This window comes from Macadamia integrifolia, chromosome 4 (genome assembly GCF_013358625.1).
Source record: "Macadamia integrifolia cultivar HAES 741 chromosome 4, SCU_Mint_v3, whole genome shotgun sequence".
NCBI lineage: Eukaryota > Viridiplantae > Streptophyta > Magnoliopsida > Proteales > Proteaceae > Macadamia > Macadamia integrifolia.
Window position 1 is genome coordinate 965,064 of NC_056560.1, and position 21,636 is coordinate 986,699.

The 21,636-nt window shown below is 38.3% G+C and overlaps 1 protein-coding gene across 1 annotated transcript in view; it reads left to right on the forward strand.

Annotated features, from left to right (window-relative positions):
• Window positions 1–21,636, forward strand: part of LOC122076868 (protein CTR9 homolog) — a 47,394-nt gene that overhangs the window by 15,166 nt on the left and 10,592 nt on the right. Inside the window, exons 10-20 of the mRNA XM_042642472.1 lie at window positions 5,339–5,439; window positions 5,528–5,620; window positions 8,108–8,176; window positions 10,906–10,998; window positions 11,287–11,553; window positions 12,943–13,023; window positions 13,116–13,274; window positions 14,143–14,238; window positions 17,050–17,151; window positions 17,229–17,336; window positions 17,422–17,646. Of these exons, the coding sequence (XP_042498406.1) occupies window positions 5,339–5,439; window positions 5,528–5,620; window positions 8,108–8,176; window positions 10,906–10,998; window positions 11,287–11,553; window positions 12,943–13,023; window positions 13,116–13,274; window positions 14,143–14,238; window positions 17,050–17,151; window positions 17,229–17,336; window positions 17,422–17,646 (1,394 nt within the window). The remainder of the gene's footprint in view (window positions 1–5,338; window positions 5,440–5,527; window positions 5,621–8,107; window positions 8,177–10,905; window positions 10,999–11,286; window positions 11,554–12,942; window positions 13,024–13,115; window positions 13,275–14,142; window positions 14,239–17,049; window positions 17,152–17,228; window positions 17,337–17,421; window positions 17,647–21,636) is intronic.

Here is a 21,636-nt window from a genome sequence, read left to right on the forward strand (position 1 = left end):
TTATCCCAAAAGCTCAAGTTATTAAATAAGGCTTATTCTTGTTGACATATTTGAGGTGTCAAATTTCTCTTAACCAGTCCTTTTTACCCTTGTATTCCATTCTACACCAGTGATAGTTGCGGTTTTGTTAGGGTATTGTTGACATATGACCTGCATTCAGATTTAGCAGCTTTAGAGGGAAGGATGGGAGGATGGTTCTCCCTTCTTGTTGCTTTCATCATCTTCTTTGTCCAGGAGCTATTTGACATGGACGACAAGTTTCCCTATGAAGACTCACTTTCACCATGGCTCCGGTGGGTTACACCATAGTTAGCAAATTCGGATTCGGGAATTATTTGGGTGAAGAATTATTCGGAATAATTTGATTGGTTAATTTCAGGGTTCGATAAAAAAAGTGGTAAAAAAAGCGGACAAAATAAAAATCGGATTTGGATTTGGATTTGGATTCGAGAATTATTCGATTACAAAAATAAACGTCGGGCAAAAAAATTGGATGTTATTTTTATAATTTATTGTATCTGTTTTATTTATTAAGTAATTAACTTGATATGTACACCTAAAAAGAGAAATATTTTACTGCATAGACCCACCAGTTATAACAGTAACCATTTGTTCAGGTTTTCACACACTATAGCTACTACATCCCTATTGCAATTGTTGAACAAGAACCACAAAATGAAACCAGATAAATTATAGTGTTTCTTGACATTATTGAATAGTATAGTCATAAAATGCAGAGTACAAGCAATTGCAAACATAGTACTGCAACCATGAAGTTGTATTTGAGTCCTGCATAACCAAGCGCTGAAAATGATTACTCATAGCCTGCTCTTCAGATCCGTAACCCACAGGTTCTCATAGTTTACAAAGAATAGAAAATACTGATTGGTCTAAGAAAAAAAAACACTCAAGAAAAAACACATACCTAAAGAACTGAAGAACACATTTCAGATTTCAAAGCTTGAACAAAACACTCAAGAAAAAAATAAACAAAGGGTTAAGAATAACTGAAGAACACATACCTGCAAGAGACTCAAGTCTAAGTGATCGGAGTCACCGGACTACCGGAGTATCATAGAAGGGACAAAAGAGAAGAGAAAGCTCTGAAGAAATGGCCGAGCAACCTTTGAAGAAACCGCCGAGCAACCTCTGAAGAAACAGAAGCTTATTCACAGTCGAGCAACCTCCTTTAGTGCTCCTGAGCTCACATTGTTATGGCTTCGGCTGAGCAACCTCTGAAGAACCGGAAGCTTATGAATCTGTCTCAAAACCTTAAATTATCCATCAGAGCTTCATATATCCCCTGTCTCAGGATGAAGTTATGAGAAAGAGATGTAACAAAGAGGAGATTCTAGGATTTTTTTTTTTTGGTGTATAAATAATTCTACCAAGAGAAAGAATGTACAAGGGAAAAGAAAATAAAGGGGAAAAAAAGGGGGGGCAAAACCGAAGATGGAACAACCATACATCAAAGGCCCGAAAACCTAACTAATGGGATACAATCAATTGGGGGGGGGGAGAAGGAGGGGATATGGTGGAGGGAGGAAGTCTCCATGAGGCAACAATATGCCTGTTCCTTGGGGTGTCTCTGATAGGTCTAGGCCTAAGGGTGCCAAGTTTGGAACTTACCTCAAAGTTGATGGCTTTCCAAATCCTTTCAAAGGAACAAGAGTTAGAAGTCCATCTTCTGAGGTTTTGCTCCATCCAAATGTGATTGATAGTTATTGCAAATGTAAGCTTCCCTATAGTGTCACACAATGTAGTGCCGCCAAAAGTCATATCAATCCATATCCATTCCCTGGAGAAGGGCAAAGTGGGTCTCGGGTTGGGCCAAATGGAGTTGAGGGCCTTCTTACAGATTGTGTTGGAGAAGGGGCAAGAAAAGAAGATGTGGTTAACATCTTCAGAATTGTTCCAGCAGAGACAGCAGGAAGGAGAGACCTGAATGTGTCTGTGGATGAGAAAAGATTGGGTGGGGAGGCAGTCGGTGAGGGCACGTCAGGCTGTGAAGCTATGGCGAGGGATGTGGCCTTTAAACTATATTAGCTTATGCCAAGGGACAGTAGGAGATTTGGAATGAATAAATTCCCAGGCAGAGGCCGAAATGAAGGAGCCCATTGGAGAGGGCTTCCAGAGGATTTTGTCCTCTCTTCCTCGATGCCCAGGAGGAATAGGAGGAAGGGTCCACCACAAATCATCCAGAGGAGGAGAGCGGGGAGGGGAGGATGGATGAGACTAGGTAGTTTTGTGGAGGCCAGAAGAGTAAATGAGTCTTGGGGAGATGAGATTGGTGAGAATGCCAGCGGGGTGCCAGGGATCAAGCCAAAGGGAGGTGGATGAGCCGTTACCAATCTCATAGGAGAGTCCCTCGAGGGCAATGGACCTAGAATTAAGGATGGATTTCCAGATCGGGGAGGCATCCAAGGTGAGGGATGCCGACCAAAGGGAATCTTTCTTGAGAAGGTGGGAGTAGATCCTAGATACCCAAATACTACGATGTTTTGTGGCAATTCTCCATATCTGCTTTAGGATGCCGACAGAGTTGGTGTCCTTAATTAAATGAAGACCCAGACTCCCTTCAGATTTGGGGGAGCAGACTTTGGACCAGGAGATGGGATGGAGGAATTTAGAGGTCTCACCTCTTTTCCAGAGGAAGGCGCACAGAATGGAGTTGATGGCTTTGGTGGTAGAGGCTGGAATGGAGAAGATTCTAGACCAGAAGAGGTAGAGGGATTGAAGGACAGATTTGATGAGGACCAGTTAGCCAGCATAGGAAAGGAGTTTGCCTTTCCAAAGCTGCAGCTTCTAGGATTATTACAGAAGAATTAGGTGGAGAAAGAAGATGGAAAAATATAGGCGGAAATTTGGGAGAATGAAGAAGAAGATGAGAAAAGTTAAAACAAAACCCTATTTCGGTGGTGGGCTTTGTTATACGACTTGGTTTTTGTCTTTTGTTTTTGTTTTTTTTTTTAAGTGTGTTTGAACCGAATAATTCGGTTTAAAACGGTTCGGCCCGATATATTTGTGTTTTTAAATCAAATTAGAAAAAATCGGGATTTTTACCGAATTTTATTTTTAATTCAGATTCGGTCAGAAATTTTCATTTAATTCGGCAAAAATTCTGTTTGTCCGAATTATTCGCGAATAATTCGGCGAATTTAATAACAAAGGGTTCTACACTTCCACTAGTTTTTTGCACTCGATTCCGTATTATGTGCCTATGCTAGGGGTGTCAATCGGTCGGTCTGGCTCGGTTTCGGTCCGGGTTGAATCGGTTTCGGTGTGAGAAAGTTGAAACCGAAACCGAACCAATAAGGAAATTCCGGTTTCGGTTTGGTTTCGGTTTCGGTTTCGGTTTGTCTTCGGTTTCTTAAATCGATTTTGTAACCGGGTTGGTTTTGGTTTTTGGTCTAGTTTGGATTCGAATTTCCATACAAATGTATACAAAACTATGCAAATTTTGATTTTTTTTAATGAATTTTGGAGTGTTTCGGTTTCTTACCGGTTTGGTTTCGGTTTCGGTTTCGGTCCGGGTTTTGAGCCGGTTTCGGTTTGGTTTCGGGTTCATCCGGTTTCCGGTGCGGTTCGGTTTGGTTTTGGGGTTGCAATACTCAAAACCGAACCGAACCAATAAGGCTTCTGGTTCGGTTCGGTCCAGCCGGTTTTACCGGTTCGGTTTAGGAATTGACACCCCTAGCCTATGCCATTTGGTGGTGGGGGATATTATGCAGGCTAGCGATTGGAGTGCGGGGTGGATAAGCCGTAGAAAGGACTGACAATGAAGAAGACATTTTCTTTCCACATTCAATAAAGAAAAGTTTCTTTCTATGTAATCTCTTAATAGAGAGAACATCAATGGTGACAGAAAATATCCACATCACCTGACAAAGGAACATCAATGGTGGGAAAGGTGACCTCTACAACTACCTTCTTGCAATCAGCAGCCTCTTTTTGTTGGCTTTCTTCTATTTCTTCAGAAATGTCCCCCTCCCCTATCCCGTAAAAAAAGCTTTTCAATGCCCCAATGAACTTCCTCTTTCCAGCACCAACTTTCCCTGTTTAGAATGGTATTATCATGTTAGTGATGTTATAAGGGTAGTTTGGGTATTTAAAAGAGTTAAGTGTTTTATGTAATGGCTTAAAAAGTTTAGGGTTATACTTGTCAATCCTTTTCTTCATATTTCGTATATATATATGTATAAAGAACCTTGCCAGTCTGGTGTAGGCAACACCAGCACGTGGGGCCAATGGGAGGGCACACATGAGCATCTTCAGCACATGGGCAGGGCTGCAGGGGGCCAGCAAGGTCTTTTCGTTCCCAACTGTGTCTGGGGGTAGGCAACATCAGACTGGCGGGGTTCTTTCTCCTTATATATAGAGAGAGAGAGGGGGGGGTCCCCTAAAAGGCAGTGTGGCTCCTGAACCAACGCGAGGGCCAATGGTAGCACTAGTAGAAGCATCAACAGGGGTGGGATTTCTGCCTTTCATGGGAAGCGAGCTGTCATTCGCCCCCCACTGTGTCTGGGGGCAAGGGCCACATTGCCTTTTTAGGCTTCTTTTTCCCTTATAGATTAGGGTCTATATTGACCAAAACCGTGAGCCACTCTCTACTCTTTGGCTTGCGATACTGTTTTTCTCTCCTCTTCTCTTGGAATTGATGGCTAGTTCTGATACGGTTTCAACCACCAAGCTCTCGATTCATAGCAAGGGTTCATCCATTTAGGGATAGATTTTAGTTTCAAGTTTGATGTTTTAAGGTTACACGATATAAAGTTGCACATGGCTGGAAAACATCATTCATTACAGAGAAGATGACTGATTTTTAATGGTTGATATTTCATTGCACCAGAGTAGAACCAGAAAAGGAGAAGATAATAGGTTCATTGTTAGTTTTAACAAAATGACCACTTCTTTTTCTTGACCTGAAGAACTACAAGGAATAAATTGAGGGTAAACAAAGTCCGGTTACAATAGCCAAAGTTCATGTATATGGGTGTCATTCAGACGGACCCATTAAGGGCTACAGGCCTACAACAATATGTTTCAACACACAATAACATTAACAATGCATGAATTTGATTGTGTTAATGGTTTATCATCCATTCCCCCCCCCCCTTCCCTAAGTTACATTATATCTTTTCTTTCCTCTCCTTTTTGTTTCTCTGTAGGCTCAGATTTGCTGGTAGTCTATGCTTGCTGTGATTGGCATTTTTTTTGTTTATATATATATATATATATATAATCTTGTTTTCCTTTTTTCCTTATGAACACTTGATACATTAATGGCCATTATACCTTTTGTCTTCAAATTTTAATGATTTGGTTTTTTGTGGAATAGGTCTGGGACAAGTCCAACTTAAGTTGGGAGATTTTAAAAGTTCTCTTTCTAACTTTGAGAAGGTCTTGGAGGTGTACCCAGAAAATTGTGAAAGCTTGAAAGTACGTGAGAACAAAATATGACTTATTACTCTTTTTAGTTTTCTTCCTTTATCATCCAGTTAGCTGATGTTCTTTCTTCCTATAACAGGCTGTTGGGCACATTTATGTTCAGCTTGGCCAGACTGAGAAGGCCTTGGAGATTCTGCGAAAAGCAACAAGAATCGATCCACGTGATGCACAGGTAATAGATTCTGTTCTTTTCTTGATATGATTCTATTCTCTAGGATAAGTGGCAATGGCAGAAATGCATTTGTATGAGAGGGTATGATGTAGATCCACATTATGGAAGGAAATATGAGAGGAAGAAGGGTCCAGCCTTAGTCCACCTGAGTGGCTAGGGTCTAGCCAAGAAGCCAGCCGAACCCCTACTTGGTCCACCTGAGTAGCTAAGTACAAATAAGGGCCAATTGGGCCCATCGGCTAGGGGAATAATTAGTAGTTGTTTTTAATTAATTAGTGGGTCATTGGGCCCGTCGAGTTGAGTAAGTGGTTTGTGGAGTCCAAATTGTCTTAGGACCCTATTTGTTTTCCACATAGGTTTATTATTCCTAGTCCAATTTTGAATTCCTAGTTGTAGTAGGAGTGTCTAGTCCTATTGGGAAACTAGCTCCTAGTAGTAGTTTGATTGCTATTCTGCCCTCTATAAATAGAGGAGCCTATGTACTCATAATTTCATATTTGAATAAAGAATAATTGCAGTCAATTGCTTAGAACAGCCGGGATAGCTGTGGGTGAGAAGCCCGGGGCCGAGACAGCCGCTCCTTCCCCATTTTTCCCTTTGTTTCTTCTTGTTTAAAGCTTTCTATTTTATCCTAAAATTATTGCTGTTGAAGTATACGACTGTTGTGAGTATTCAGAAGTTTAGATCTGTCCAAGTTACAAACCAGATTTGATTCTCTCCTGAAGCCTGCGATTATTTCTCCTAGGTCAGAAAATCAAGAAAGCTTGTAACTTCACAACCAGCCGTCAAAATCCTCTCACCTTTGGGGGTTTTTGTACCCTCCCTAGGGACTATCTACGCCCAAGAGTGCAGCTTAATCGGACTCCTACAGACCTGGCCGCACCTCTCTCTCTCCAGCTCTATAGCATGTCTTTCTCTCTCATATCGGGTTGTGTTTTGGGCTGGTTTTGCTCTTATATGGGTATTGTATCTTTGGGGGGTTTTTTTTTATGGTCTTATTTCTTTGTTTCCTGGTCCTATTTGTATTGTTTGGGGTTATAAATTGCTGGGATAGTTTCTTGTAATCAATTCCTACATTAGGGTACCTATGTCATGGATGCTAAAATGGCACTGGTTTATAGACCTAATGCGTTCTAGTAGGGCACATCCAGGTCACCCCATAACAATTTTATGAATGTGACCACATGTTAACTGCAAGAATGGGGAGAATGCTTGAGTGTTCTGACTGACCACACAAGCCCTTTATTTATAATATGTAAAATAAAGTCATAATAGAAGTACAAGTAAAAAAGATAACCCAATTACAAGTACCCCCCACCCCCCCAAAAAAAAAAAAAAAACTCTAAATAGGGTCGGTGGGGGGACGGAAGTCCCAGTGTGCCCCTGCGGCACACTTAACTCCTATTCTAACACCACATATGTTTATTCATGTGACTAGACCACTTAAAGTGAAATTGTTCTATCACAATGTGGTCCGCTTTTATTGAAAACCTTTATGCAGGGAACATTATTGAGGTCCTCTTCCCCCTCCCCCTCTCTTTGGTTTTAGATATATGTCATTGAAAGGAGATCTAGCTCTTTGAAAGTGATTCTGAAGGTTAAAATTTTGGATGCTTGAATATGGGTCATCTTGCAACAGAAGTGAGGATAAAAAGTGTAGTGTATTTTTTTTTTTTGGTAGGATGCTTCCAAACTGCAGGTAGGTTCCAGATACTTTTATATTTCAGATTGATGCTTCAAGTATTGGCTATAGGAGTTGACAGTTGGCTTGGAATAACGGTATTATTTTATTTGTAAGAAAAAACAATCATATTATTTTGAAAGTGCCCCACCTTATAGTTTTATTGTCTTTTATTTCAACACCATACCATTTGGGTATCATTGAATTTCTTCTCCTTTCTTTGAGCTTGGGCTGCATTTGCTGGCGGTCCATGTTGCACTACCTTTCTTTGCTAGGAACAGGGAAGCCTGAGTCGCCTGACATCTTTTATAGATGCCCTGGTTCCTGACTAACACATTCCCAGTACATTAATTAGTGAAGACTCAGAATAAAAAATCAGACTTATATTGATAAGCTTTTTCTTCTTTCAGAATTTACTGACATTAGAATGGACAGGCCAACAGTATCTTGTTGATTCGGGCCAATAGTATCTTCTAGATTCTTTATATGTTACTTTTGTTAATTTTGTCAATGAGTGGGCATAGGATGTGAACTTTAAAGGACAAACCAAGGGCACGAGAATGAATTTGTTCCTTCTTTTTCCTTTTCTTTGACTTGCAGTTATGTGCAATTTTTTCCCTCCATCTTTGCCTGCATTTCATTGAATTTTTTTCTTTTTTGGATCGTATTTGCTTTGAGATACATTTAGAACTACATTTCCTTACATAAAATTGACACATTGTTCTTTTTTAAGAGAAAAAAAAAGATAATATAATATAATATATATATATATATATTTCATCTTTGACCATTGAAACATGGTGCAGGCATTTCTGGAGCTTGGTGAATTGTTAATTCCATCTGATGCGGGAGCTGCACTTGATGCCTTTCGAACCGTAAGAGCCTTTTGCTTTGATACCCCCACCAGGATTTTAAGTTTGCTACTCCCCTGGAGGGGCTTTCATTGTATTTCATTGCCTTTAAGGAGTTTATATATATGTGTAATTTTGCTTTTTTACCATTGATGTTCGTACTATTAGATCATTGTGGATTGTGATACATCAGATTGGGATGCTAGGGTCCCAATTTAAAACTTGTTTTTTTAAACATCCAATGATTTTATCAAACTTGCGTTTCTACATCTGAGGTTCTATGTACCTGAGGCATGTTGTGTTTGTGTTATCTTTATAGGCTTGAAAACAATGGCAAAATCGTATGGTTGATTTATTTTATTGGTTAATAGAATGATCACCTCTATTTTATGGAAGCCATTTGAATCTTTTTTCTTCCTGGTGCAACAGAATTTTCGCCGGCTGTGTAGTGCATGTTTGGATTAGGGCTTTCAGTTTTATTTTAACTTTTCCCCCAACCTTTGCCAGTATGTATACCCCCTTTTTACAGTCATTTCATCCTAATGAAAAGTGGTCCAACAGTTCTTGAATTGACCAAGAATTCTGCCGGTACTAATGTACCATACTTCATAGCAATGTCTAGGATTCTTTTCATTTCTCTGTCGGGGATGTAGGAACTGAGTCAGATGCATATGCATGGCTTATTGATGTGGATCCGGATTCCAATAGACTGAAATCGGATCGCTTAGGGCCCACAATAATGACCAAATAACTCAACCCAGAAATAGAATGGCAGAATTGTAAATAGGGCTTCAACTAGATGACAAAACTGTAATTAAACTCAAGTATAATGGTTGAAGGATATTCTTGTAATTTCAGAAACAAGCATGTGCATTACTGAAATTACAAGAAGTGACGGGTAACTGAGATAGGAATTTAGAATAGGGGGGTGTTCTGTAATTGATAAAGTAGGGAGGAACTAATAGAACACACTTTTCAGTACAGTGGGTTTATTTGTAAATTTAAGTAACTGTCCTTACTTGTAAATTCAGAAACCCTATCCTCTTCTTCTTCTTCTTCACGATAGAACACAAAAACCAGCGCTAATGAAAGGACCTTGCGAGGAACATAGTTCTTTCCTTGATGATCGATTCAGCCCACAAATTAAAACGGAGGATCACCATAGTAAGTTCTATCGAATTCAGCAATACTAATCGCAGACCTCAAGGGTACAAAGAGTAATTAAATTCTGCAACTCAGATCTGGGCGGTAGCTTCTGGCAGCCTGAGTCGCAAGTCTTGTTTCTCACAAGAGGAGACTCAATAGGAGCCAAGATGCTAGGGTTCAAGTCGTATATGGGAGTGCTTCCTTAGATCAAAACTTCGACCCAAACGGATCACACACAAAGGAGCTCAAAGCACTTGAGTAGGGCTGAAACTATCGCCAGAAACAGGGCAGCTACTGTAGCTCAGAGCAGGGTAGGGTTAAAACCCGAAAATAATAATGAAGAGGAAGAGGAAGAAATAAAGAAGAAGTAAAAGAATGGTAGGGAAGAGAGGAGAGAAATTCAGAGAGGGAGAAAGGGGAAATCGATAGCCATGGGTCACACCCAAAAATTCTTCAACCAAGTTGTAAATCTCCAAGATTCTAAAAAACTAAACTTCTCCATCGTTTACATATCCAATATAAAGGAAAAATCAAACAATTAATGGCAACTACTGAAAAGGAAACTATTCTAAAATTAGAAGCTAGCTAATTTCAAAGGAAATTGTTTCTAAAATTAAAAAAAAAAATCAACTCAAAGATATAATTTTTTTGTCCATCGTGCAACTGCATCACTTATGCTTGATTTGAATATTATTCTGTTGTCCATACATAACCCAACCCCGTTAATTTGGAATCAAAGGTTCCAAACCTTGCTCCCTCTCTGAGGGAGGTCAGACTGAGTACCATAGCTGGCTCCCCTAGTGGTCTGGCAATGAATTGCTTGAATCAATCTAAACTTCTTATTTATAGAAAAGATTCGATCCAGTCACCCCACCTGGAAAAAGGTGGGTTGGATGCATATACATCGCTTATGCTTGAAGGGAAGAGAAAACTATACTGTTGTCCTTACATAACCCAACCAACCCCACAAGAAAAAAGAAAAAAAAAAAAAAAAAAAAAAGAAAAAAAAAAAAAAAAAAAAAAGGGAAAAATGAAAGAAAGAAAAGGAATCAAAGGTTTGTGAGATCTGTCATGCTGTCCATTTACAAACAGCCAAATCTGTGCGATAATCAATTATGATTGAGTCCTGATGCCTAGTTTCACATCAAGCAACCTTCCCAAATTTCCCCTAAAAATTTAAGTAATGTTTAGTGTACACTTGACCAATTAATTTTTGCAGAGATGGATAGGATGCCTTTTTTCCGAGTATAAGCCACTTACAGATAAATCAAGGGGATATTATAAGAGGGTGCAAAAATCCTGATCAACAGACTAATAAATTTTAGCATATCACTAATTTTTTTTTTATTGTTTGTTGGTAGCGTGGTTTGATGGATTTAGCTCTTCTTGAATGTTATCTCTATTTGTTAAGAGGGTTTGACCTTTCAGTATACACTATACTGCAGTATATTAGAACTGTGCTGCTTATTCTTCCAATGCTATTATTTACATTTGCTCCGTCTTATATTCTCCGGTTTCCAAGATTTTTTTTTTTTTGATATATCTGTACTTTATGATAGTTGCTTCTTGTTTCGTTATCTGATTCAGATTTTACTATGATCTGATAGGCATGTGGTCTTCTTAAAAAGGGAGGTGAAGAGGTGCCTATAGATCTGCTCAGCAATATTGGAGTCCTTCATTTTGAACGGGGGGAGTTTGAGGTCCGTAACAGGAGGATATATATATATATATATATATTTAACAATAATCTATTTGCAACTTAGGGCGCAACAATATGCATGTTCTTACTTGATATCTGCCTTTCACTCTGATTAAATATTTATAACTGCTTCCTGTCCCCTTCCTGTGGCAAATGATCTACCCTTCTAATATCCACATCACATCGAGTACCTCGAATCCACGAAAAATGGAATATTGATATCACATCTACAAATTGTGATGCCTACGATATATCTGAAGTTAAACTTCATTGATTTCTTCATTCTCAGTTGGCTGAGCAGACCTTCAAGGAGGCACTAGGTGCTGGCATTTGGCTTGCTATCATGGATGGTAAAATACATAATTCTACTGTAGACTCAGGTGCCTCTACCTACCAATACAAGGATATGCAATTATTTCAACAACTTGACGAAGATGGCACTTCTGTGGAACTACCATGGAATAAAGTCACGGCAGTATTTAACCTTGCCAGATTGTTGGAGCAGCTACATGATACTGAAAAAGCAAGTCTTCTATACCGCCTGATCTTGTATAAGGTATCTGTGTGTGTCTCTGTTTCAGTTGTTTCTTCTGATGTTATTAACGATTATAATGAAAGAGTCTCTCAGGGAATGAGAAGCATGGTTATTGTTACAAGATATGAGTGAGTGATATTACTTGGTTGAGAATGGTGATATAATGTGAAGAAAATACAAGGCTTTTATTTCTATGCTAATAATTGTGTGCAATATATAGGTTCCAATTCATCAATAAATAAGCCATCACCTTTAATGACAAATAAACACAAGATTACTCAGTGAAATAACTGGAGGAACAAAACATTATTACTTGTAAGTGATTATAAATTGATAACTTTTAGTTTTAAATATCTCAATTGTCATACCGTAATACTGTATGCATTTAAAGCATAGTGTATCTTTGACATATCTTGGTATGGGGTGTATCGTATGCTATGAAGTATGAACCTAGCAATTATAGTCCATTTCTTTTCTTAATTTTTCTCTATTTTTCCACACCAAAGATTGGTGGAATTTCTCGGTTTTGCTAGAGGTGGAGGCCATCCTCTGAAAAATTTTGAACCTTTCTTTACATGACTTTATTTGAGTTGATTGCTTGTGTGACCAAGCCATTTGGTTGGGATACGACTTAGTTTAGTTGTGTCTTTTCACCCTTATACCTTTGGGGGTGGGAAAAAAGGAAAGGTAAGTATGGGGCCCAAGGATTAAAGTATCAGTATCGATCGCCGTATCGGTCAGCCAAAATTAAGATAAGTATGGGAGGGTATCATATCGTATCGGAGATACGCTAAAGATATGCACATAAATGGATAGGAAACACTTTTTTATACACTTTTGCATAAAAAAGTAGTTAAAAAAAGCTATATATAACATGTATTATGCATAAACAGTAAATTGAGAGTATCGCAATAAGAATCCAAGCTTTGTAGTTGTCCTATAAATGTAAAATCCTTGTTCCCAACCTTGATTTCCACTTTAGTTAGAGAGAAAAATGGTTGGCAGCAACTTTGAAAGAAAAACTCCTCAAAAAATTGTGTTTTTCTAAAAAATTACCCATCTTGGCCAATTTATGACCGTATCGGTATGTATTGGTGTGTATGACCGATACACACCAATACGTACTGATATATATCGAAACGTACATTTCACTTCGATTTTGAATTTTTCAGAGTATCGGTACGTATCGGTGCTTTTCAGTATGTATTGGTGGTGTATCAATGCATATTGGTATGTATTGTAAGATACGTATCGATACAAAAGGGTTTTAAAAATTCAATGTATCGTATCAGTAAGGGCCGATACGGACCGATACTTTAAACCTTGAGTATGGCGCACCAAAAAACATGTTGCTATGTTATCAAATTTGAACTGGGCATTTATTTTGACATATTTTTGTTTCCTTGACAGTATCCGGACTATGTAGATGCTTATCTGAGACTTGCTGCTATTGCAAAAGCACGAAATAACATTCAGCTAAGCATAGAGCTGGTGCCTTGCTCTGCCCTAATGACCTTACCTACTTACGCTACATTTCTAGTCTTGTGCCATCTACTTAACAATGAAATGATCTATGGTTGCAGATTGGGGATGCTCTAAAGGTTGATGACAAGTGTCCAAATGCATTGTCTATGCTTGGAAATTTGGAGCTTAAGAGTGATGACTGGGTGAAAGCGAAAGATACCTTCCGTGCTGCAAGAGATGCAACTGATGGGAAGGATTCTTATGCTACTCTTTCTCTGGTATGTATATTACTTAGGATCAAGTATTGACATTTTGATCTTGAAGCCGGTTTTGATCAAGCCCAAAACCGAGATATGGGTCAAAACGGTTGAAACCTGGTATTTTCTAGGAAAAACTTGACATGTCATGGGCTGGTCAAGACTGGTGGAAACTACTGAAACTGGTTGAAACATTGTGTTTTTGGGTAGAAACTGGTCGAAACTACCAAAATGCGCGAATATGGTTGAAACGAGGTCTAAACTAGTCAAAACTTGGTATGAGTCAGTATCAACTCAAGGTGTTGAAACCGAGATGACGATGAACCATGCTTAGGATGCATAATTTATTTATATAATTTTATTGTTCTTTCATTGTTTGATTACTCATTTAGTCATGTGCTGGTGTGTTCTTGAAAATTCGTTGTGACATGGTCCAGTTGGATTTTAAAAGTAATTGTGTATCCATATGGATGATGAAAATCATGACATAACTGTATAGTTGCGTATTTAACTTTATTATATACAAGAACTGCTTTTTCTTGGTGTATGTATACGATTCATACTGGAGATATTTTCAACAACTCAACAAAGGAATCAAAATTTAATCTTTGCCCTGGTAAAATGTTTTGGTCATTTTGATATTTGGTTATTTCAAATGGGATCATTGGTTTTTTTATGTGGCTGCTGTTGACTTTGGCTGAAGAGACAAATGGTTTTCACCTCTGGTCGAAATTAGAATATTTTGACTCAAAAAACTTGAACAATGAACTCAACTTCCTTTTGCATTCAGGATGGCTTTTATGGTAATCTTTTATATTATGTGATTCTTTTATTTCTATCTATCTCACTATAGTTTTACCTCTATTTTCCTTGTTTTGAATTTGGTTAGGGGAATTGGAACTACTTTGCAGCTGTCCGGTCTGAGAAGAAAGGGGCCAAACTCGAAGCAACTCATTTGGAAAAGGCTAAGGAACTCTATACCAAAGTATGATGTGCCATTGTTTGTCTTCTTTAATTGACCATATGTCTTCTGTGATCTTCACTTTGTTGCTGTTAGGAGTGCTCTGGAGTCTGGAGACTCTGGACTACTGCTTCTTTTTAGAACTGTTCAATATGGTTGATTTTGATATGTTATATCTAGTGAGTATGTCATTTATGCCATGTACAAGGGGTTTTTTTTTTGGTTGGGGTGGGGGGATTAGAAGGGTTGAAACCTTGAATTGGTCCTGTTAGTGAAAAAGTATCAATATTTCATAATATATTGGGTGGGATCTTTCACTTTGTGGGAGTTGCCCTCATCAATGATAAGCTCTGAGAAAGTTGTTTGAAATGGTATGGCTATATTCATTGGAGGCCTGGGGATGCTCCAGTAAGAAGGAGTGAATTGATTCAGATAGAAGGAGTTAAATAGCTAGGGGCCGACCTAAAATGACCATAGGAGAAGTAGTGAGGAATGGTGTGCATAGTCTAGCCAAGGATTAAAGTATTGGTATCAGTCACCGACTCACCGTGTCGGTTGGGTCATTTTAAGAGACGTATTGGAGCGTACTGTATCGTATTGGAGATGCACAAGATACACTAAAGATACACAAAAATGGACAAAATGTACATGGAAATACACTTTTTCATTAAAAATCAGTATAAATGAGCAATGCATAACATGTATCATGCATACTAAAATGGAGAACACCGTATTGAGAGACAAGTACATTCAATTGAAATTATTATAAAGGATGAGGTATCTTAAATGTAGTAATAGTCTATTGTTTGACTTTTTGAGAAATTTTAATATCTATGAACAAATTGTTGCAATAATTCATGTTTAATACAATGTTTTAGTATGTTTTACATAAATCTTCTCATACATAGCAAACAGTAGAAGTTAAACAAAGATCTATGGAAAAAATTTAAGTTTTTTCAAGTTACCCATTTTGTGCTATGTTTAGCTTCAATGGATGAATTTTTATGCTTCGATCCTCTAAAAACGTTAGTTTGATTGTAGATTTTGAATTGTTTTCTATGAATGATTCAAAGCCCCAAGTCCAAGAAATGAAAGGGAGATCGATTGTGCAATGTGCTTCAAATTTTGGATACTTAAAGTACCGCTAGCGAGTAGAACAGGCTTTATTTCGAAAGTGAAATTGGTCTTGTCGGTACGTATCACTGTGTATCATATCGATACGTAAGGATACTTGAGGATACATTTCATTTTTAAAAAGTGTATTGTAATGCCTCGGCCCCATTAACCTTGCACAATATTGTCCTCTTTGGCCCACGGACCTCGGCTTTAAAATGCGTTGTGCCATGTTAAGGAGGTTAGAGGTTATTAACTAGGCCAATAATCTCTCTCTAGGCTATGTGAGACTAAAGTTTGCACACACTCACCGATCTTCCAAACCCCCAAGTACTTTCCGTATTCTTAGTGGGGACACCTCACCGATCTCCCAGGTAGGTCTTACTTTCTGTATTCTTGGGTGTCACAACTTCCCCTCTTTCAACACAACATTTCGTTGTGGCTCCACATACTGTCGGGGTCTGCTCTGATACCATTTGTAATGCCTTGGCCCCATTAACCTTGCACAATATTGTCCTCTTTGGCCCACGGGCTGAAGGCTTTAAAACTTATTGTGCCATGTTAAGGAGGCTAGAATTTATTAACTAACCCAATAATTTCTCCCTAGGCGATGTGGAACTAAAGTTTGCACACCCTCACCTACTTGCCGTATTTTTGGTGGGGACACCTCACCGACCTCCAAGGCGGGTCTGATACTTGCCGTGTTCTTAGGTGTCACATGTATCGTGTCGGTATCGACTGATATGTATCAAACGATATGGACCGATACTTAAACCATGAGCCTAGGACTTGTCCCAAATATGACCTCAAATAGAGCCATTTGGAGGGCAAGGATCCATGTAGCCGATCCCATTTAGCTGGGATTTTTCTTAACTTCTTGGTGTTGGTGATGTTTTCCTTTTGCTCTCACTTTTCCTCCTTTTTTACTTTTGTACGGATCCATGTAGCCGATCACACTAAATTGGGCAAAGGTTGAGTTGTTGTTTGAACACATCCTAAAAACTCTATTAATTTAATTCCTATTAATTTTGTTTCTGAGCAAAGAATTGATATCAGATAAATTTGTAACTTATCAATTCACAAGGTACACGGTTTCTATTCTATAATTTTCAATATTTTCTGCCACTGCCTTCGACACTGTTTTTATTTTTGTTCTCTCTTTTATTGATTCAATTTATTTCTGACAGGATAGGATATTTCCTGTGATTCTGCAATGCATACAGATGAATTTGTCGTAAGGGTAAATATAAATGTTATGGCTGGCACATTTAGAGTTTAGGCTGTCTCCACTTGCCAGCCATGGATGAACATGCATGTGATAAGGGATCCCACATTCATTTTAGTAGTCAAATTTCAGTCGAGAAAAAGAAAGAGTGGTAAAAATGAAGACCAATAATCCAAAATTATGAAAATTCCTTTTGAAAATGATGGAATCATCTTCTTTTGGGGCTGGAGCCTGACCAAAGAGGTGATGTGAGGTCCTCTGTAACTTGAACCCGCCTATGCCTGCTAAATTTCAAGTGGTGGCAAGTCCACTGTGACATCTAGAAGGTGGCATCTAGAAGGACACTAGGGTAAATCTATTATTCCTTGATGTTCGTGTGCTCATTTTTGGATTGTATCTTTACACTTGTTGTCGTGCTTTCTATTTTGCATTCTACCATTTCCTGGTGGAAAGAAGTCTGTCTGCTGTAAAATGCATCTTAACTCCAATTTTGACAGGTACTGGTTCAACGTCCAGCAAATCTGTATGCTGCAAATGGTGCTGGCGTGGTTTTGGCAGAGAAAGGCCACTTTGATGTTTCAAAAGATATTTTTACTCAGGTAAGGAATTACTCCCTTATTTCCTGGTATCATATGGTTATAACACTTGACATGTCAAGTTCTCTTCATGAGTGCAGGTACAAGAAGCTGCAAGTGGAAGTATTTTTGTCCAGATGCCGGATGTGTGGATAAATTTAGCACATGTTTATTTTGCTCAAGGACATTTTGCTTTGGCTGTGAAAATGGTAGTTCTTTGTCATCTTTAAATTATATTTATTTACACCCTTTTTTATGCATTCATTTATGCTCAAGGTTTTTGTTGCATTGCAGTATCAAAATTGCTTGCGGAAGTTCTATTATAATACAGATACTCAAGTTCTTCTTTATCTAGCTCGCACCCATTATGAGGCTGAGCAGTGGCAAGATTGCAAGAAGACATTACTAAGGGCCATACATTTGGCACCATCAAATTACACGTTACGATTTGATGCAGGTGTTGCAATGCAGAAATTCTCAGCATCTACATTACAGAAGACTAAGAGAACTGCAGATGAGGTTGGTTGCATTTTACACCTTTTCCCCCTATCTAAACTTGTGGTTCGTCTCTAATTCTAATTCTGCAAATATTATGATCTGTCCTCCAAGTGAAGAATGTTTTAGGGAAAGCTGTTGAGTTCCTGTAAATCAACATAAGATTTAAAGAACAGAACTTCCACAGGACAGAACCACAGTGATCTAGCATTAAGTAGTTAAAGGGCAGAAAATAGAAGGTTAGAAATCACCCAATCCAGCCAGCTGATAGGGCTATAATTCTGGTTGAATGGTGGCCAAAGCTGGTCTAGTGTATCACTAACATCCAAGGGTTAGATAGGGAGTAATGGGGCTGGACAGATATTAGAAACCAAGTGAAAGAAGAAAATAGCAAGTTAGGAAAACGTGTTGAACTCCCAAGTTCCACTTCTGATGAATGCTACAATTCTCGACAGATGATGTGCTATTAGGGAGGAACATAAAGAAGACTGAGAGCACAAGTGGAAAAAATTGATATGTATGAGCAGAAACTTGAGAAGAAGGAAAGTAGAACATGGATGGAATTAAAACTTAAACAAAACAAAGAGAATGGACACTAGGAAAGTGGAAAACTCACAAGAGGAATCAGTTTACCTTGTTATACATGCACATAGTCACCTTGTAGCTTTTGCTGAAACTGTGAACAATAGAAAAAAAGATAGAAGAATATAAGGATGAACATGACTTAGGAATTACCACTAAAGACTGCGGGATTGGACTCACCACCAAACCCTACCTTGGAATCACCACCAATGGTTGGAGCTGCATCACCACGGTCCAGGGGCTTCTTCACCATGACCCAAAAGGGGAAACCCCAATTTCTCAATAACTTACTTTTAGGCAGGGTTTAAAGTATTGTTTAGTTTTGTATCGGCCGATTCGATTCGGTATCTGTTGGTACTGATACATTTTTTTTTTCTAGTGAAGTGTATCATTCCATATTGATAAGTATTGGCCGATACTTAAGATACGTATCAACAAAACCCATTTCGCTTTCAAACCATAGCTTGTTCTTCTTGTTGCCGGTACTTAAGTTTCCAAAATTTGAAGTGCAATTGCACAATCGATCTCCCTTTGATTTCTTGGACTTAGGACTTTCAGTCCTAAAAAACGATTCAAAATCTACAATCAAACTGATGTTTGAAGGATTGAGGCATAAAAAATATCCAATGAAGCTAAGCGAAAGTCAGGTAAGTTCAAAAACTAGGTTTTTCATTTTTACAAATGTTTGTTTTTTACTTTTGTTCTTTTTCCTTATTTGAGTAGATTAGGGAAAACAATCTAAAAACATTGGATCAAACATGAATTATTGCTTCAATTTGTTCGTAGATTTTTGGAATTTCTCAGAAAGTCGAAAAGTGTTCTACCTAAAAAAAATTGGTTTACTTGCAAAAAACAATTGATATTGAGTTGGGAAATTTATATGCATTTAGTGTAGATTAGTCTATGTAAGAAACCTCATCCTGTATACAATTTCAATTGAATGCACTTGTCCCGTGATACATTATTCTTCTTTTTAGCATTTATACATGATACATGTCATAGCTTACATATTTATAGTGTTTTGTGCTCCAAGAGTGCATGTCCAGACGTATCTTGACCATCTCCATGCATATAGTTAGAGTATCTTGCATCTTTCCGATGTAATGCGATACAATACGAGACGTCTCTTAGAATACCCCTTCAATACGATACCTGATACCAACACTTAAACCTTGATTGTAGGGGAGCTCCTTTTTTTTTATAACTTACATAATAATCACAAAAATAGAAAATCCCTATCTATGGTAGGTGGAATCACTTACAACTTAAGTCTCGTAACAAAATAAAAGCTGTTTCTAGAATATTACAAAAAATAAACTAACTATTTAATCCCGTATTGGACCTAACATAAAATTGTCCCATTACAATAGAAAGCTCAATTGATACCAAGCCTATGGTCCATATAACCCATTGTGCATTCGAATTAAAGCCCAACTTAAACCAAATTTGAACTGTAGGTTCGGTTGGACCCAATAAATTAAACCATATCCAATCTGTCTTCTCTTCTTGCTGGAGTTCTGCATAAATGTCTTCCTTTGTGATGCTTGGTTTGGCATAGGATTTTCAATTACCTATATTGGTGAAGTAGATTTCTGTATTGATGAAACCCGAGTGGTGTATGCATTAGAGTGTCGGTGAAAATAAATATTAGGATTTGAGATATTTGTAAGAAACTCGTATTGCTTACTAAAGCATCAGTGAGAATGCAAGATGGGATGATTCTTTTCGACTTTAGCAATAATTAAATGATGATGATTCTCGAAGTTTCAGAATTTATTAAAGTATCTAAAATCTTTGTTGTTAGCCATTGCATAGACCCCTGAGATCACAGATCAAGTGGTCAAGCAGTATAATCATATCTTATATGTCCCCAGTTTTATGCATATTCTTATGCTATTACTTGCCTTGATCCTTCTTCCCCAGTATCCCACCAAACCCCACCCCACCCCACTAAAAAAAAAAAAATGAGTGAAAAGCAGTTGGTCGTAGGAAGGCTGCCAGGTTTCTGTGTTTGGTGAGAGGTCTTTTTATGTGGGAGATACTCTCCTCAAACTGGTACTCTTCTCTTTAAACACCAGTTTGAGGAACCAAGTGATGAAAATAAGCTGCTATTGTTGCTTCACAAACAAATTTATTTGAATAGTCCCTTTCAACAACAAACAACAACTCTACCTTTTCTCAGGTAAATGGGGTTGGCTACATGGGTCCGCGAGAGGGGAAGAAAAAAAAGAAAAAGTAAGAGAAAGCAAGGAAAAAACAAAGCAACACCTACGGACATCCCACCTACAAATGATCGACAACACGGATCTTTGTCCTCCAAACCGCTCCGTTCGATGGCATACTAGGATCAAGGACTAGCTTCTGCTTGTCTTTCCTTACCAACTCAACAATGGTCAACTTAGGTCTCCCCTAGCCCTTTTAGCTCTATCCATTTGTAATGTAGGAGTAGGTTACAAGGTAAACGACTCCCAATATGCTAAGCTCAAACCAATTTCAAATCTGGCCCCTCTAATTAGCCTTAACAGAAACCAGAAAATAGGTTCAGAAACAAAGAAAATCAGAACCAGAATTTTAGATGACCAAACCTATTCCAAGGAATTAGAAATAGCTCATAGTATAAGCACTTGCAGCAGCAAGAGCTAATCCAGAAAACAAACCGACAGCAGCAGACAATGCCCAAGCGGAACTGGTTTCGGCCAGAATAGGGGGCGAGTTTGTTATTGAGATCTGGCGGAGTAACAGAGGGTAAATACCTGGTCGATTGTTCCCCTTAGAATGGTCCTTAACTCCTTCAAAGGGTTCTAGAAATATTGATCAGAAATTGAGAGAACAGGTCCTGTCGCTACTGTTGAAATCCCTTGCTTCTGAGAGAAAAACGATGCCTGACTTGGGGTTTCCCTTGTTCTGCAACTCGACTCCGTTGGACCTTCAATCGATGCTTCAAAAATACTCTCAGATCTCTCTCTCACAAGCACAAATAAGGAAGAAAATAAAGAAAAGAAAATAAAATAGATGGAGGGTTGAGAAGGGTGAAAGAGAATAATGGAATTGGTATCTCACCCTTTAGGTTTTGGGTATCACACCCCTCAAGGGTTTAGGCATCTCACCTCTCAATAACAGTCTTTCAGCCAAAGAGTATTCATTAATCAAGTCTCTTCAATTACAATAAGTTAGCCTCTTAAATAGGCACAACAGCTCCTTCATAATAGAAGGTTACAAAAATAGGAAACTAATTGAAAATTGAAATAGGAAACTAACAAGAAAAGGAAAGTAAGTAACTAGGAAACTAACAATTAAAACATTCCTAAACTTTCCTTTACTTTCCTCCAACTTTATCTTTATATTAAGGCAATATAACACCAGACTGAAATCATTAGATAACAGTTGTTGCTGCTGGGCTGGCCAAAAGGTCCCAAAAAGGAAACCAAATCT